The sequence below is a fragment of the Trichoderma camerunense genome (assembly GCF_050948025.1).
Source record: "Trichoderma camerunense strain CBS 138272 chromosome Unknown V8C40scaffold_7, whole genome shotgun sequence".
Classification (NCBI taxonomy): domain Eukaryota; kingdom Fungi; phylum Ascomycota; class Sordariomycetes; order Hypocreales; family Hypocreaceae; genus Trichoderma; species Trichoderma camerunense.
In genome coordinates this window covers 502,885-519,830 of record NW_028145363.1, presented here as the reverse complement: position 1 = coordinate 519,830, position 16,946 = coordinate 502,885, and the positions used below count along the sequence as shown (strand labels likewise).

The following is a 16,946-nucleotide window of genomic DNA, read 5'->3' as shown; positions in this document are numbered from 1 at the left end:
CTCCCAATCCACCAATTCTCCTGTAAGCCTTCACAACTGCCTTTGAGTCGTTCTGTTGTCCGAAACTGTTGTCTAAACCCATTCTTCTCTTCATCAAAGGTTGCCCAAAATCACTAACGCCGTCGCTCTCGTCGTAGCCCTCGTCGTATCTGTCGTCTTATCTGTCGTCGTATCTCTCGTCTTTGCTCTCGCCGTCGCTCTCGCTGTCGTTCAAAAGCCCGCTGCAACATGGAGACATTCTCCGCAAGAGTCGCCACCTCTGAGCACAGTTGGTCAAACTCCTGTCTTGTCACCGGGCTGTTAGCCTCTGTCGTAGCAGAAGGCGGCTGCATAAGGGTTTCAGGGATTGGTATGGCTGGTGGAGAAGCAGAGATCTCTTCGGAGACAGTATCCATGACTGACGCCGGCACAAGCCAACTTGCAGTCGGACTCGCAGGCGGAATCGTAGGTGACAGTGTCTCTTGAGGAGCTAGGACAACGGCTTGATCACGGTTGCGGAGGGTACTCGGCGTGACCTTCAAGAGCGGATAACGCTGTTGATATCGCCTTGCCCTGCCGGTATCCATATCAAAGACTGGAGTGCCGATAGTGTCAGGGAACAAGGCAAAGTATTCATCGGAGCGGTTCCGCACAGGAAGGGGACCGCAACGCGCCACGACGCCGTTTTCAAAGTCGACTGGCACCACCTTGTACAATGCTCGTAGGATGATCAAGCCCGGCCGCGTTCTTCCAGCGGGGTCTCGGCAAAGGTGATGCTCATAGAACTCTTCTCGAGACGCAAGAGTGTGATGGTGTTTTCGACTGAGAATGAGGTTCCGCAAGTTGTCTCGCTCGTCTTGAGTCAGATCCATAGAGTACGCCCAGTATGCCTGTATACAGGCAACGCCGTCGGAGTAGGGCATATGGTCCTTGTTAAGCCCCAAGTGGGCTATGTCCAAGCGTCTTATGGTTCCTAGTTGCGCCATGGTTGCGTTGTGATGCCGTCTTGTACAGCGTTGCTGACTCTGTTTCGACGATGGTTTGCCAACACCATGCGGCTATTTGGGCGTACGTAGGAAAGAAGAAAGGGAGGATAAGAAAGGGAAAAGAAAGAGGAAGAGAGAAAGGAAATGAAAAGTTGAATTAAATAGTGCTCTGGTGGCTGCCTCGCCAGGTGGCAAGGTGAGCAAGAAGTGTCTGCCAGCTGGTGCCAATATCTTGCGTAAACACTACTTGAACAAGTTAACGAGGTTTAAAACATAAATAATACCACAAGTTGAAGATAGTGGTAGAGCTATAGTACAATACAAGCTCTTCCACTCCAACACACGCTACAGTTGGTAGCAATTGAACGTTCCGTACGCGTGCCAGAGATCTGACTATTTAACATCCCGTATCACAATGTTCGCAGATATAATTATGAGGAAGGAAGGAATGGGGAAGAAAGTAGAGATAGCAAAAGAGAGTAAATGAAGATACTAAACATAGTAGAAGATAGTAGAGATAATAGAAGAGAGTAGAGGTAGTGGAAGATAGTAGAGGTAGTAGAAGAGAGTAGAGATAGTGGAAGAAAGGAGAGACAGTGGCAGGAAGGTGGGACAGTAGAAGAAAGTAGAGACCCTAGAAGAAAGGAGGGACATGTAAAAGAAAGTAGTCATAGGAGAAAAAGGCACAAATAGTGATGGTAGAAGATTGGACCTTTGACGAACTAGATAATACCAGTGGTTAGGATATGATATAGCCAACTCCGGATGCTGGCTAACAAATTCCATTTAACAAGATTTATTGAGAGCACTCTGAGTTTGCTCGTTTGTAGTTACATTGACTACTAAACTACCGCATTTACTTGCCCAAACGTGCACCCATCAAGAGACCAAAACCCAAATCATAAACACCAAACAAAGCCACCTCTCGCCATCAATACCATTAGCGAGGCGCAAACAAAAGAAAAAGAAAGTAATGAGCGACATAGAGACAGAAAGCAGCCGAATACACGCAATCAGTCTCGACAGAACCACAAGCAAACAACAGGCTTCTCATTCGGATTGCCAGTCCTCGTAGAGTCCCATCCCACGTCCTTGATCGTCTTCTTCAACATATCCTTGTCCGCGCCATTGACTTCCAGTCCCTTGTACCACTTGCCGCCTCCGCCGCTGACGACCTCGAAGCACTTGTTCTTCTTGGGCGTTGCGTTGGTGCAGCCGAAGCCCTTGAGCAGCTCTGCCATGGTGGTGTTGCACGGGATGTGCGCCGCCTTGAAAGGGATCTGTGCCGTGGGCGGGAGCTGCCAGGGCGGCGTGTTCGTCTTGAAGACGTGGGCCTTTGTGTGCTCCGCAGGGAAGAAGTAGTTGTAGCCAGGCTCGCAGCCCGTGCCGCCGGTCGTGTTCGTCATTTGGGCGGCCGGCATGGTGGGATCGATGTTGGGATATGGCTGAGGCTGGCGAGGGATCATATTGCCCGTGCCATTAGGCTGGTAGGAATATGTCTGCTGCGTATAGTAGCCGGCAGAGGGCCCCTGAGCGGCAGTGTAGCCAGCTCCGGGCATCACATATTGAGGGACGCCTTGGGCGGCGGCTAGAGGATAGTATCCGTAAGTCATGTTAGGCCAAGCGCTGTGCTGAGGCATCGTACCAAAGGAGTAGCCGGGCCCGCCAGCATGAGGAATGTATGCTTGGCCTTGGGCCGGCTGGGGGGCTCCGTACGGAGCATAGGCGGGGCGGCCGGAGCCGGAGTCGCGGCCTGTCAACGGATTCCAACCTCCGGACATGTTCTGCGGTAGGCTAGGGCGAGAAGCTAGCGGAAGGGTATCTCAAATGGTCGAGGCTGCCAAGTGTGAACCCAGCGTCCGATGCTAGGTTGGAAGGATGCTTGCCAGTGTCCTGGGACAGGACCGGAGAAGACGGGGTTCCAGCCAGCAGGTGGGCTGCCAATAGGGCTGCCAATAGGCGATGACGGCGCTGGGAAGCTAGGTGCAGCCAGGTAGTGGATGTGAGGTTGGTGAGGATAAGAGTGGGTATAGGAGTGAGGAAAGTGATGTGGACAGGGGTGAGGGTGAGCGTGGTAATGGGGACGAAAATGAGAAAGGGGCAAAGCCCGAGAGGGAGAGAAGGCCGATTCGTGGTTATTATAGCCTCGATATGCACTGATGGGGTGTTGCCAATATGGTTCAGGGTGATGAGCTCGAAATCTGGGTGATACAGGAGGTTGATGGGTTGCTAGAGAATGGACTTTACACAGGCGTTAGCTTACACAAGCTTCTATGAGGGGCGACTCAGAGACAACAAGACAGCCGTGATTAACGTACCGGGTGGTGAACTAGGTTCAATCGTAGATTCAGTCGTGGTAGACTCAAGCGTAGCTTCAGCTTCGGGCTCAGCCTCAGTCTCACGCCCCGTCTCTGCCTCCGCCTCAGAAGCTTCTTCCTCGTCCGACTCGGCGTCAGTGCCGACGTGGGCGGCAAACTGCTCTGTGCTCCAAATGATGCGGTCCTCGCTATCGTAAAACGCCCCCACGGTGATCAACGCCCAGAACTGGGAATCCTCACTGGCTTGGAGCACCTGGGTGATGACGAGCTTAGTTGCTGGTGCCGGAAGCTGGCCAGGCTCGACGGGAATCGTCCTACAGGTCACGCGAGGAGCGTTGGGCATAGATGTGGTGGTATAAGCCGCGGCCGGTGCCGGTGGGACACGGCCAGAGGGAAGAAAAGGGGATGTTATAGGTGAACCGAGAAATGGAGATGCTATAGGTGAAAAATTGTTTGCTCTGTCAAACGAATGAGCGTATCTGCTTCTCAGATGGGGGTGTCGGAGAGAAGAGAATGGCATTGGGATTTCCATGATTCTTCACTAGAAACCTATCGGTTATGTACTTTTGGGTATTGCAATGATTCACTTCGGTGATGGAAACTCAGATTCTGATGGCAAACAAGCCAGCTTTTGTTCGATGGCAAAGACATGGTCTGCACCAGGCAAGCTGAACTTTGCTGGCGGTGAATCACGGACTTCGTGCCTGGTGGCGTGGGATGGCCCGAATGCCCAACGATGCCAAAGATGACAGGGAGAGAAGTGTCCGTGTCCAATCAGCCAGAAGCGAGTAAAGTGCTTGCGCTCGCTCTCATTTGCCGCGTGATGAAGGCGGTCATACGTGGATGCCACGTTGATGAGCAATCTGGAGACGTGGCCGATTTGTTCCACATCAAACATTCGCCTCCTTCGCCTCCAGGTTGGGCACATACAGATAAAACACAATAAAAATAGCAGGCCAAGGCCAGGCTGCGACCTGCAGGCTGCACGTAGTTGGCACCTCATGAGAATATTTGTCTATTGAAGAAGCTGAATCGGTCTTTCAGCCGTGATGAGATGTGATCCACAGACGCATGCATGCCCCCTAGGTATGGAGACATATCCACCGACTTTGAAGAGCCTCACCGGAGGCTTACCAGGGCACGACTTGAAACTTGCCTGCTTCGTACTCCCAAAAAGTCCCCGGGTCGATAGCGCCCTTTTCAGATTCCAGCAGCCGTACGAATGCCTCGGCACTGTCCACGGGATCCTTCTTCCCCTGATAGTTGTTGAAGGCCGTCTTTGTGTGGCCAGGGCTGACGCTCCAGAAGGTGATCTTTTCCCCACTGTCCGTGTAGTTGTCCTCGTTTATCTGATAATGCAGCGTCAGCATGTTGAGCGCGGCCTTGCACACGCAATAATCGATCAGAGCAACAGGTGGAAGCTGTTTGTCGTGTTAGCAAGCGGTTACACCAGATAGTGTGCCCTTTGATTCGTATTCGGGACCAGAGAAGATGGGACAACTCGCGCACCTCTCTGCTTGCTGTGCGACCGAGACTACCTCTGGCGCTGGAGTTCATGATGACTCTCGGCCAGGAGCTCTTCCTGAGTAGCGGGACGAACGCCTTGGTCACAAGGATGTTGGATGTGACACAGCGGTTGAAGTTGATGTTGGAGCAATCTCTCAGCTCGGCGAGATCCTGAGTTTTGGGCAACTGAAGGCTCGCAGCATTGTTGATGAGCACTAATAATAATTGCATGAGCAGAATATTCTACAGGTAACATGAGGCGTAAGGCGATATCTCGATATACGCACCATCCAGCTTTCCATATCGGTCGTTCACAGCCTCGACAGCATTCGTGATGCTCTGGATATCTTCAATGTCAAGCTGGATTGCATCCAGTTTCGATGAGATCCCCTGTCCTCGCAACTGATCGATTGCCTCACGGCCAGTTGCAAGGTTTCTGCAGGCCAAGATGATGGTAGAAGAAGGGATCCGTTGTGCGATGGCCTGGACGATGCCGAAGCCGATGCCTCGGTTTCCTCCCGTGACGAGAATAGTAGGCATGATGTGTTATCGATAGTTAGGATTGAACTGAGGAATCGAGTTGTTCTTGTTTTCTTCCTTTTCAAAGTCCATTTTGTCCAGCTTTTTATATTTTTTGTCAATGAAGCGAACTCACAATGGTCGAATGGACTTAGGCTGTGTATATCGGTAGGATAGCCGTATTTCTCGGCGGTCGGAAATGTGTGGATGCTGGACCTGCTAAGTCCGGCCGTTTGTTGGAGCAGCGATTGAATTGAGATGGACTTGGCAACATGACACAGCTTCTGATTACTAAACATGGATATGGTAAAATACTGGAAGAAGAGGTTTCTTGCTCAATTTTAGGATTTTATTGTGCGTGAAATTGCTCAATTGAGACTGTGATTCTGACAAAAAGCAGTTAGGCTATGCTCCGACTCCGGCGAGACGATCAAGACAATACAAAATACATATCAAAACACACATGGCTCTGCCTGCAGCCCGCATAATCCCAAAACAAATCTGATAGTTTGCCATGCCATTCCTCATCAAGATAAAAAATCCATCGCATCACGAAACTTCATAACGCTCGTCCTCGTCGCTAGTCACTACCCTGACGCTGCCAACAGTCATCTGCTTGACTGGCTCGATACTCTTCTTCCGTTTCTGTTGTTGTTGCTGAAGTCTTCCCACCTCGGACACCAGGCCCTTTAGATAAACCTCCGCCTGTACCGTGGCGCTGTACGCAGCTGGCGTCCAGTTCCACATGTTGCGTCTCTCGACATCCGCACCAGCCGCAAGCAAGGTCCGCAGACCCAACAAGTTCCCATTGCCGCTCGCAAAGTGAAGAGCGGTATTCCCCTCTGAATCTGCTCTCTGCACTGCCTCATACGGTCCTCCAGGGACATATGTCAACAGCAGCTGCAGTATGGTGTCGTGGCCGCCCCCGCTGGCCTCCATGACGGCATCCCGGCCGCGAATATCTCTTCGTAGAATGCAGTCCGAGTCTTTTTCGCACAGCAAGTGGACGACTTCCGTGTGGCCAGCGCCCGAGGCAAGCATAAGGGCAGTTTGATGGTTCTCGTTGAGGGCAGGGCAAGGGTCTTCGTGGCCGGCATCGAGGAGCACCTGGCAGACTTCCTTGTGGCCGAGAGAGGCGGCAAGGTGCATGTTGGAGTTGGAGAGGCCGACTGGCGAGACATCGGGATTGTGGAGGAGAGATGGATGGGACTTGAGGATGCGCTTGACCAGCAGGGCGTCGCCGGCGTGGATCGCGCGCCGCAATCGAATCGAAGGCTCGATCCTGTTAAGATACGATGGTTAGTTGGCATCGATCGGGACATTTCAATGTGATGGATGGGCCGGCGCTTTTTTTTTTTTTTCTCTCTCTCTCGCGGGATCTTACTTACATGATGGATTCAAGTCTTCATGACCAGAGACTTTAGAATTCAAACCGCATGATGAAGCAAAGAGAAAGAAAGGGAAAAAAGACAGCAAAACGGGAATCAAGCGCCGTCTGACAGCAGCCGGGCCGCCGCGAGAAAGAGCTGCCAAGGTGAACAAGACAGAACTGGACTGAACTCAGCCATTGATGGATGACGCCGCGTCTGTCTGCGTCCAGACTTTATCAGCTCAGCCGTCCGAGAGCCCATACCCCGCTATGTTCCACCGAGCATCCCCACTGAAGTCCGCTAAAGTGGGCGCTTACGGACGCTACAGACGCTCTGTGTGTTTCCCCCCTGCACCTTTCACCGAGCCGATATCCGAGAATTTGGACATTACGAGACCTTGACACAACCTGGGACTTGAATGTTCAACAAAGGCCAGTGAATACATGCACTGAAGATGCATCGATATACCTTTTTTATTGGATGAAACAATCCAGTGACTAACAGTCCTTTATTCTCAGTGTTACCAACATCGCCCAGGACATCCGACTTCCACCTGGTAGATACAGTAACAACGCCATGAAAACGCGAGTTACTCTTTGCCGGGTATATCAGACTCAGAATCGATCCAACCTAGCCAAAAGTCACATCCATACATATGTAAGTACTGACGCAATCATTCCCCAGTCTCGTTCAATTCATGGCTGAGCTTAATCGCATCCGACTTTCCCGTGTCAAGGACAACAGCAGGATCCTCCTCATCGCCCTTTCGCGAGACTTTGTTTCCCTTTTTCGTCTCAATCGTGGTCCTATGTCAAATCCAGTCAGCTTCTGAAGGATCCAAAATGCATAGTATGACTTACTCTCCAGGATTCACTTCCTTCACTTTCCCCTCAGGTTGGCCTTGGCCCCAGTTCCAGCTCACCGTATCGCCCTCTTTAGGACCCTTTGCCTTGTCTCCATTTCCCGCCTCTGCCCCGTTCTTCTGGCCGTTCTTCGATTCCTGCTTCTTTGGAGCCTCTTCTTCAGCCTCTTCTTCGGCTCCCTCAGCTTGCTCATCCCCCTTTTCGTCATCCTTTACCTCAGCAGCGCCATCCTGCGTTTCTCTCTTCTTGCTCTTTCCAGATTGGTCGTCAGGGGCCTTTCGTTTTTCTCCTGCTTTTTCTTCTTTTGCCTCCTCTTCCTGCTCCTCAGGTTGCTCTTCTTCCTCACCTTTGGCACCACCGCCATTTGCCTCGCGCTTCTTGATGGGATCATGACCCCAGTTCATGAGCGACGCGTACGACTTGGTCTTTTTCACTTCTTCAATAGGCTTCTCATTGTTTGCTTTTTCTTCTTGAGCCAGGTGTCGTTTGCTGATTAAATTCGTCAGTCTCTGTAAGTTCCCAAGACATGGTGTCTCAGAATCAGTACATACCAGTAAGACACAACCTTCCTCATGTGGCTAACATCATCTTCTGAGTACTTCTCAGGGTCCTTCTCGGGATTGGATTCGAGAATCTCAACAATCTTTCGACCACTGTCATGACCGACGGATTCACCGCTGCCGTCGTCCTTTTCCCATCCAGCACTTGTAGAGTCATCGCCCTTTAGCCAATCCTTCAGTTCCTTCGCCGTCACGTTGACGAGCTCATTGAACTCTTGGATAACTTCGCTCTTGTCCTTCATTTTTGATGATGATTGAACTCGTTTCGATACTGTAGTCTTTCAAATTGTCCTTGTTCTCCTTTGACACGTGATGCCGTTTAGAGATGAGTGAAGATCGAATCCGCACTAGAGGGAGATGCTCCCGTCTTTTTACGTTGCTAAGCTCATTGTGTCTTTTTGAGTTTCATGGAATCGACGCTTTCGGCAATTGCGTCATGGAGCATCACCAAGATCGAAAGGGCAGAAGTCTCACAAAAGGTCTAGCGCTGGACCAAAGGGGTTGATGGCATCACAGACTCAATGTTAAGCTTTAAAAGAGGCGTAGAGTTAGCGTCAGCATCTCCAGTCCGCCATTAAAGCAAGTTTGCGGAGGTTAACCGCTGACGTAGAAGAATGAGAAGAATGGACAATGACGCTCCCTGGGACAATGACGCTCCCTTGCATCAATTTGTCCTGGCAACTACGTATTAGAACTATCCCCTTGCGTTCTATACTATGTGACTACGAGCTATGAGAAGGGGTAATGGGGGTTGGATAACGATGTAAGGTTCAGGTAACGATTCTTTGCATCGCACATAGGAAGAAGTGATCGAGACCAGTCTTGCAGTACATGTATACAGCAGATCGGCTTTATGAGCATTGCTTTGCATGATCATATTATATACACATTAGAATAACAGAATAAACCGGTCACTAGAAAATACATGACACATCATAAACTCACGCATGATCCAATATTTACAATCTTCCCGCACGACTCACGCCTTGGTAGCCGCCTTGGTAGCCGCCTTGATAGCCCTCATCTTGAGCACCGCCGAGTCGTTATTCAAGCCGTCAAAGTCATGCGCATCCAAACACGCCTGTCGACTCAACAATACAGCCGGCTTGGTCCTCTCCTTCATTTCCGTCTCATAATCAGTGACGGCTGCCGCCTCAGTCTTGTCACCAGCATACACCGCCTTGATCTCGCCCCAAAGATGCCAGGCGTCAAGAATGCCATGGTTACCAGCCTCGCCGCGATACATGACCATGGCGTGGGCAGCGTCGCCAACTAGAGTCACTCGGCCGTCGTGATTGCTCCAGTCTTGGCAAGGCCAGTCTTGCAAAACGAGGTGGAGGGTTGATGAGGATTCGGGAATGGCCTGTATGGTGCTGTATAGATCCGGGTGGAAGCCGTCAACCAGGCGCTTCATCAGGGCGATGCGGTCCTGGTTCGCTTCTGGGATCACTTCGTTCCTATCCTTGTCCATCCATGAGAGCATGACTTGAACGCGGAAGCGTTCGTTGGCAGTGCCTGCTGTGCCGTTTACTTCGGGGGTCTCGAGCATAGAGATCCAGAGGAAGACGCCTGTCGTAGGATGACTGCCCTGGAAGAGCAGCGGATCAATGTTTCGCAGCGGCGCGACCTGCTCGGGAGTAAAGTCTGCGGACGCGCCAATCATCTTGACGGGCAGCAAATAGTTCTGATAGGCATCCGGCACGAGGAACTTTCTTGTCTGAGAGTTGCTGCCCTCGGCGCCGACGAGCATCCTCCCCTGTGCCTCAGTCCCATCTGCAAATACGGCCGTGACGCCATCGCTGGCATTGTCGGACACTTGGATGTCTGCCAGCTTCTTGTTCCAGTGGACCTTGTCTGCGACGCTCTTGAGCAGCACCTTGCGCAGCTTCTCGCGGTTCACGCGGCGGCGGTAGTTGGGCGGGATCTTGAATTTGGCTTCCTTCGTCTCGAGGTTGATGAACATGAAGTTGCCGCTGTCATGGCGGCCGACTTCTGGATCGACCTGGACCCCGTCTATGGCATAAAAGGTCTCTTGGTCGAGAATTTGCTTCAAGTACTCCAACACCCAGTGTAAGGTGATGGCATATCCTTGCCCGCGGGCATCGATGTTTTCGTCGCGCTCGTAGATTTCAAACGGAATGTTGGCCTATGAAAGGGAACCAAGAAGGTTTTTAGAGTTAGCAAATGCTGAATCCAAAATGAATAGAATATGCCATTGATGTACTTTCTTGAGTCCGTGTGCCAACGTTAAGCCCACGACACCGGCGCCAATGATGAGCACGGGTTTATTATTGACGCTCATGCTGAACGGAGATGTAATGTGTGTAGTGGTAGCAGTAGCTGAGTATGTAGCTAGCTGTCGTCGAAATCAATCGCCGTTCTTATCTTTGTTTTCATAAAAAGCGTCTTCTATGGCCGCGCTTTTAAAGCTATTCTCTCTGCCCCTCATAGTGCATGCATCATGACGGCAGCAAGGGTGTCCGTGTGGTTCTACTACTACCACGACGGCGCATTTCAGCCACAACTTTTGTCCCATCCGGCGGCTCTTCAGGGGTTCACTTTCACTGTTCTCCACGGGTTTTCCCTAGCTCTGGAACCCAAATGGGGAGATATCACTAGTACTCGTAGAGCACAGGAAGAGGAGCATTGAACGAGATCAGTAAGATTGAGAATCCGTGACTCCTACCGTACCAATTTATCTACGAATTGTGGAACCACTTCTCGTCTTCCGCCGGCCTTGGGTTCCCTAACCGGCAATGCAAATGGAGAGATTGCTGATTGAATGAGACGAGTCTGCTTGAAATATTGCTTCATCGTATCTATTTGCATTGAGATGATGATGGCCTTTGTGCTAACATGGATGGACATCCATGGGCCAGCAACCACTTGGGCCGCCGCGCAAACCAAATCACTGCATGTGTTTTGCATCTGGCCATCGACTGCTGTTCCCTGTTCCTCGCCGGCACGGTCCTTTGTAGCAGGCGGTGAGTCCCACCGCGCAGCGTTCAGTTTGTGAGCTGATGCCGAACCACACCGCGGACCTGAGCTGCTAGTGCACACAGGCGGTTTAACGGCTTGGAAATCGCGCAGTTTGGAGAGGTTGGGGGCTGTTTTGGCCGGCCAGTCGATTTACTGTAAAGCCAACCGTTGACTAAAATACCTACCCGGCACACTTGTAATTGAAGACGATTTGCATATTCCATACGTGAGCACAAAACCTTTGCATTGTTTATATTATAGCTTGCTTCGGTGAGCTTTAGAATGTATTTATTAGTTCAAGTATAAGTTCATGACTAGACAAGCAGTACGCGTTGCTGTTGTCGAATAATGTCCAGGAATCATGAACCTGCCAAATTCTTACAAGGCTTTATTTCGGATTACACTACAAGTAAAGTCTGCTAAAGTTGTATCCGAATATTATTAGTCCATCGACCTATCCAATCCTCGGACAATATAAGTACCTAAGCTATCCAGCACACCAAATTATATATAAAGCATCGCAGCGACTGCGCGGATTTGAAGTGCCAGACTAGAAGGCCAAGGAAAGCCTCTACCTAGATGCTTCCCGAGCCATAAATATGTACCTAGTTTACAAGTATAAGTTACTATCACTTCTTTTTTCCAATGTCTGCTCTTATAACTATTCCTCTACTATTTACTAGGGTCATGCTCTTTCAGTGTCTGGTATTATTACAACTTCAAATTGAGACCCGCGATGTTGAAATAGCAAGCTTGGGGCACCGCTGAAGAGCCACTCGCTATAGCGACTTAACCGACTGCAAGCCAGAGGATGATAACCCAGGTTTTGACCGATTTCCCTCTCAGGATGCGTCATTATACACAAGTCAGCCTAAGTCAAAAGCAATCAAGGGGGTTTTCATTATCATTTCATAAAGTCTGTGTGCCATCTACGAGTTGTGTGATGTCTGCGAGGCAGCTTACTGGGAGCTTACTGACAAGCCGTCTGCTACCCAACCCAGTAATTTGATTCCACCAATTCCCCAAGACAGCAGTGACTCGGCACACATTCCCTGTTAGGAGGCATAAGCAGCACAGGCCCGCTATCTCTCTTCTCTTCTGTCCACTGACAAAAGGTGGTTGAGAGCCTGGAGATGCGCGCCTGGCGTCTACCGTCGGACCCAGCGCGGAAATCGAAGATGCGTGGCGTCCCGCGGCCGGCGGCGCGCGTATCACCCACTATGGGGTCGAGATTAATAACCTCCGATCAACGTTGCTGCAGCCGCTAAAGCTGGCAGCTGGAGCTCGAGATGGAGCCTTTGACCTGCGATCTTTGCGAGCTATAGAATCACCAGTCTTCCCCTTCTCCCCTTCTCGCCATCACAGCTGCTGCCCTCAAGTAAAGCCAGAAAACCGAATCATTCGACATGGCGTCCGACGGAAAACACGAGGCTCTTCAGCCCCTCCACCCCTCCATGGCCGGCAAGTTGGACCCCGCCTTCGAGAAGCTCTACAACGACAACGTCGCGACCAAGCCGCTCAAGCCAATTGATCTGGGGGCGCTGCGAGGCAACTACTCGCTGCTCTACAGTTACGGAACGGCTCCGGCGCCAGAGGTTGGACGCATCTACGACGATGTGATCCCGCTTGCCGATGGCACGCAGCTGGCCGTGCGCGTCTATGAGCCCGAGACTCCAGGTCCATGGCCGGTGCATCTGGACTTCCACGGTGGCGGCTGGGGACTGGGGGACCTGGATACGGAGAGTCACATTTGCAAGCACTACTGCAAAAAGGCCGGCGTGGCTGTCATTGACGTGGCCTATCGCCTGGTGCCCGAGTTTGCTTATCCCACAGGCGTCACAGACAGCTTCGCCGCCGTCGAGCACGTCCACAAGCAGGGCGCAGCCAGGTTCAACATCCGCCCAGACAGCATCTCGGTGGGCGGCGTGTCAGCAGGCGGCTTCATCGCCCTGGCCGTGGCGCATCTGGCTCGCGACGCCGGCATCCCGCTGCGGCTGGTGGCTGCGGGTACACCCGTCGTCGACGACATCTCGCAGTATGCCACAGCCGCCGACTCACCCTGGCCATCGATGCAAGAAAACGAGTTCGCACCGACACTCAATTGGGCCCGGTTGGCGTGGTTCGACAAGCTGAAGTTATCGACACTGCCCACGGAGCCCGAGGCACACAAGGCCGCCAAGGAGCGAATCGGCTGGCAGAACAACCTGCTCAAGGCACCAAACTTCAAGGGCCTGCCTCGCACACTCATCTACACTGCCTCGGCCGATCCGCTGCGGGACGAGGGCGAGAAATACGCACAGGTGCTGGTCGAGAATGGGGTCGAGGTAACGCAACGGCGCTTCCCCGGTGTCCCGCATCCATTCATGCACATGGACGAGGCGCTGTGGCAAGGGAGAGAGTTCATTGACAGCACCGCCAGGGAGCTTCGGATGGCTCACTCTGACTCGTGAGGGAGGGCTGGGACGCAGCCATTTCAACTCGGTACTGGTGCTGCTGTACGAGTACAAACATAGCTACTGCTTGGCAGGATTCTCCCGGCGCGTTGGCCATGATGGAGCTGTTGAGTGGAAACTGACGATGCATCCCGTGCGATTCGCTGTGCCGGCCCTTGTTTGTTTGCCTTTCCCCTATTTGTTATTGTTTCTCCCACGTCTCTTTCCAAGAGCAAGCGATCCGTCCAAATGTACATATCATGATGATGAAAACAAATTAGACATGACCTACCTATCCAGACCAGCCTCTCTCTCTCTCCTCTTGATCATTGACGAATGTTGAGTATTGGCGATCGTCAACCAACATGGGTAAAAGACATACCCGGGCACTTTTGGCAAGAAAGCATGCGTAATACTGCACATGCACGTTGAATGTACCGTTACTCTCCCTCTCCCTAGTTGTCGTTGCGTTGCATTGGCACCGATGGGACAGAAGCCATCGCTGTCTGCTCCGCCGAGGTCCAAACAAATGGATGTGACATGCCGCTTGTTCTGGTAGCGCAGGTACCGTACGCACTCACGCTCACTCACACGCACGCACACACACTGGCTTCGCACTCACACCCCTCGGATCCCAATGTTTCTCTCTTCATGCAGAAACCGGTTTCATCGGGCCAAGCTCTGACCTGACATGTGCCAGAAAGAGAGCCCAAATTGGGTGCTTATGCCGGCCCTCGTACCACCAAAATCGGTGTAACGCAGTAGCAGTGTGTCCATGTTCGTTTTGCATTGCAGGCCCAACATTAATGATTACAAGCCGTGCGAGTGCGACCCTTGCTTGTGAGCAGGCCATCCTTCGAATCAAGTCATCTCAGCCAAAGAACCCACTCCCCACTAGGAGTAGAGTAGGATCCTATCCCATGCCGGAGCGAGATGAGCCGAGCAAGGGTTCAGAGTTTTCTCTTTTCCTCTCTGTTCTTTTTTTCCTTCCAGTGGATTGGCCGGCTAGGGTATTAGTACATGCGGGCCGCGTTGATTCGTTCAAGTACCCCGTAAAGGCACAATCATGGGCAGAGAGCGCGAGCATGACAGGTACAGGTACCAGGTGAGCGATGCTCATCTGCAGCGCGCTGGACGAACGCTGCGAGGGTGATGGACTATCATTGCCGTGTTGAGCGCTGTTACGTTGGTGACTTGCGCATGTTGGTTCAGTCAAAACGGGAGCACGATTCATGCCACCCCGATATACTTCTTGACAGCTCGGCAAGGCCCGTATTGGAGGTTTGACGCCACGAGAGCCGACCGGTTCATGCTCCTTTGCTGCGCGTTTCGTTTGTTGCTCGCGGCCTAGCGTCAGGAACTGCAGAGCCCATGGAGGTCAACCCTTTTCTCACGAAGCCCCTCTTTCTCGCCCACATCAACGGTGCTCGTACGAGAACGACACAGTATGGATTTGATGCATTAATCCAGATATGCTTGTCTCAGTCCCAGTTGCCGCCGCCTATCGTCTCGAGATGCGTTGCTGCTAGTCAAGCAATCAGGCCCGTCCCCGCCTCTCAAATCTCTGGTGCCGGTCCTGACTAGGGTCTTGGCCAATTGCAACAATGCAGTCTAGCTGGGATATCGGGGATCTAGTGCGTCCCTTTTCGGGCGTAGCAACTGGCGTTTGTCTTGCTTTGGCGTGGCGCATCATGCGGCGATGCAGTGAGGGCATGGAGATAAGGCGAGGAAGGGTGACCGCCTCCCTTTAGCTCTTTAGCGAGGGGCGCCGCTGGCTGCTGGATGGCTGCCGAGAGGAGAAAGGGCGTTATGTCCAGTCCCGGATGTGCTCGTGCAGGTACGGTATGATTGTGTGCTGGGAGGAGGAGCAGAAAGTTGGCCGACGATGGAGCTGACGGGATGGATTCCCGGCTGTATGCACACCAACAGCACATCAAGTGTCAACTGCGGCACCGCACAGAATGGATCATGATCAGTGCTCCGCCTAGCGAGTCGCAGCTGTCGAGGCTTTTTGCTTTGAAACCTGCAGATGGTGCTGAGGGGCGAGCAGAGGGATCTGCATCTTAGGCCCCCGACTTCTGCAGCGCCGTGTGGCCTGTGGCTTCTGATTAGCGAGCAAGCGTGATAGAGCAGAGCGAACCTGAAGTGCTGAGCTGCTGAGCTGCTGAGCTGCTGAGCTGCTGAACTACTCGTACAGGTACAATACCCAGGTCGGCATATGTAGGATACACGGATGGGAAGAAAAGGATAGGCGGATTCTGGTCGGCAAAGGGATCCATTGATCCAATTCCAAAACGCTGGGAGAAAACGAAACGGCGCAATGGGGCCGGCCAGTCGTAGTAGCTCGAGGCGGCCCCTTCCTGGATTCTCCCCGGCGGGACACACGAAAATTTACGAGAGTCTGGAGATGTACCGGTACAGAAGCCAAGTCTTCCATCCTTATAAATCAACCTGCCGTAGTCGTAAAGTAATGTGTGGTGCATGCTGGCTAAAAGAAGGTGCGTGCATTACAGGAACTTCCGCATCGCATCGCATCGCATCGCAGTCACCAAGTGCCAGTCCCGAATCGACGGGATCAGCGTGTTTGCGAGACAGCCACGGCAAACATCCATGTGTGCTTACTTGGCCCCCCTCCTTTGCTTTTACCATACATGTACGAGTACGGAGTACGGAGTATGGAGTACCTAGACTAATCCCTTTAACACCAGATCGCTTCATGCGAATACCTCTATGATCTATTAGGTAGGTGCTCGTAGGAGCGAAAGACGGCAGAATCAACTGAATTGATCTCCCGTCAAGATATGCCCAAGACTCGTACAGTAATTACCTTCGTACTACCCAAGGCTGTAGTACGAATAGGTGAGTGACACGTTAGTAATTACAGTACCTAGCTCTATCAAAATAGATTGAACCAGTGCAGTACGAGTATATCGAATGGATTGTCCCAAGTATAGCACCAAATGGAGCATGTCTCTTGTCTCGGAGACGGCGATGGCGGCATTGATCCCTATTGACCGATCTCCCCACCCCTCTCCGCTATGCTTTGTATATACTAGTGTACTCGTAGTTAACCGTCTTCCCAATGACGGGCAATCATCAGGTTCTCGTCAACCTGTCCTCAGATGACGGCAGCTTAGCCTAGCACCTCTGCTCTGCCACGGCTGTTACTCGCTGGTACATTCCAGTCATGGAATCCAGTGCTTCCATCGACCTTGTTTGGCCTGGTGCTTACAGGGGCATGTCGGGGTTTCTGGCGGCCCTGCTAGCACCTTTGCATGCTCTCACTCGCTAAACGACGCAAACAAGGCAGTACCTACGCCTGCCGGCTGACAGGTCCAAGTGTCGCAAGCATCGACATCTGGAGTGCGCGTACTCGTACCGGTACTTGCGCACACGAGCCGAGTCCACAGGCTGCACTGGCGTTGGACGCTACA

The 16,946-nt window shown here is 52.1% G+C and overlaps 6 protein-coding genes across 6 annotated transcripts; 1 reads left to right on the top strand and 5 right to left on the bottom strand.

Annotated features, from left to right (window-relative positions):
• Positions 1-113: 113 nt before the first annotated feature.
• On the bottom strand, positions 114-1,047 carry V8C40DRAFT_286641 (uncharacterized protein; the record flags this gene model as incomplete). The annotated part of the gene is made up of 1 exon (XM_083222552.1): positions 114-1,047. The coding sequence occupies exon 1, from the start codon at positions 963-965 to the stop codon at positions 114-116; it is 852 nt and encodes a 283-aa protein (XP_083074116.1). The 5' UTR covers positions 966-1,047.
• A 737-nt stretch (positions 1,048-1,784) lies between these two features.
• On the bottom strand, positions 1,785-2,374 carry V8C40DRAFT_242448 (uncharacterized protein; the record flags this gene model as incomplete). Its single annotated transcript, XM_083215220.1, has 1 exon — positions 1,785-2,374. The coding sequence occupies one exon, from the start codon at positions 2,369-2,371 to the stop codon at positions 1,979-1,981; it is 393 nt and encodes a 130-aa protein (XP_083074115.1). The 3' UTR covers positions 1,785-1,978.
• A 1,819-nt stretch (positions 2,375-4,193) lies between these two features.
• On the bottom strand, positions 4,194-5,518 carry V8C40DRAFT_242447 (uncharacterized protein). The gene is made up of 3 exons (XM_083215219.1): positions 5,077-5,518; positions 4,793-5,004; positions 4,194-4,704 (listed from the first exon to the last, which is right to left on the bottom strand). The coding sequence occupies exons 1-3, from the start codon at positions 5,327-5,329 to the stop codon at positions 4,414-4,416; spliced, it is 756 nt and encodes a 251-aa protein (XP_083074114.1). The 5' UTR covers positions 5,330-5,518; the 3' UTR covers positions 4,194-4,413.
• A 339-nt stretch (positions 5,519-5,857) lies between these two features.
• Positions 5,858-8,343, bottom strand: V8C40DRAFT_264833 (ankyrin repeat-containing domain protein; the record flags this gene model as incomplete). The annotated part of the gene is made up of 4 exons (XM_083219572.1): positions 5,858-6,590; positions 7,401-7,484; positions 7,539-8,030; positions 8,093-8,343. 4 exons carry the CDS (start codon positions 8,341-8,343, stop codon positions 5,858-5,860), a joined length of 1,560 nt encoding a protein of 519 aa, XP_083074113.1.
• A 396-nt stretch (positions 8,344-8,739) lies between these two features.
• V8C40DRAFT_242443 (FAD-dependent oxidoreductase) lies at positions 8,740-11,148 on the bottom strand. The gene is made up of 2 exons (XM_083215218.1): positions 10,326-11,148; positions 8,740-10,247 (listed from the first exon to the last, which is right to left on the bottom strand). The coding sequence occupies exons 1-2, from the start codon at positions 10,401-10,403 to the stop codon at positions 9,081-9,083; spliced, it is 1,245 nt and encodes a 414-aa protein (XP_083074112.1). The 5' UTR covers positions 10,404-11,148; the 3' UTR covers positions 8,740-9,080.
• A 1,050-nt stretch (positions 11,149-12,198) lies between these two features.
• Positions 12,199-13,819, top strand: V8C40DRAFT_242440 (alpha/beta hydrolase). The gene has a single exon (XM_083215217.1). The coding sequence runs from the start codon at positions 12,487-12,489 to the stop codon at positions 13,528-13,530; it is 1,044 nt and encodes a 347-aa protein (XP_083074111.1). The 5' UTR covers positions 12,199-12,486; the 3' UTR covers positions 13,531-13,819.
• The last annotated feature ends 3,127 nt before the right edge of the window (positions 13,820-16,946 follow it).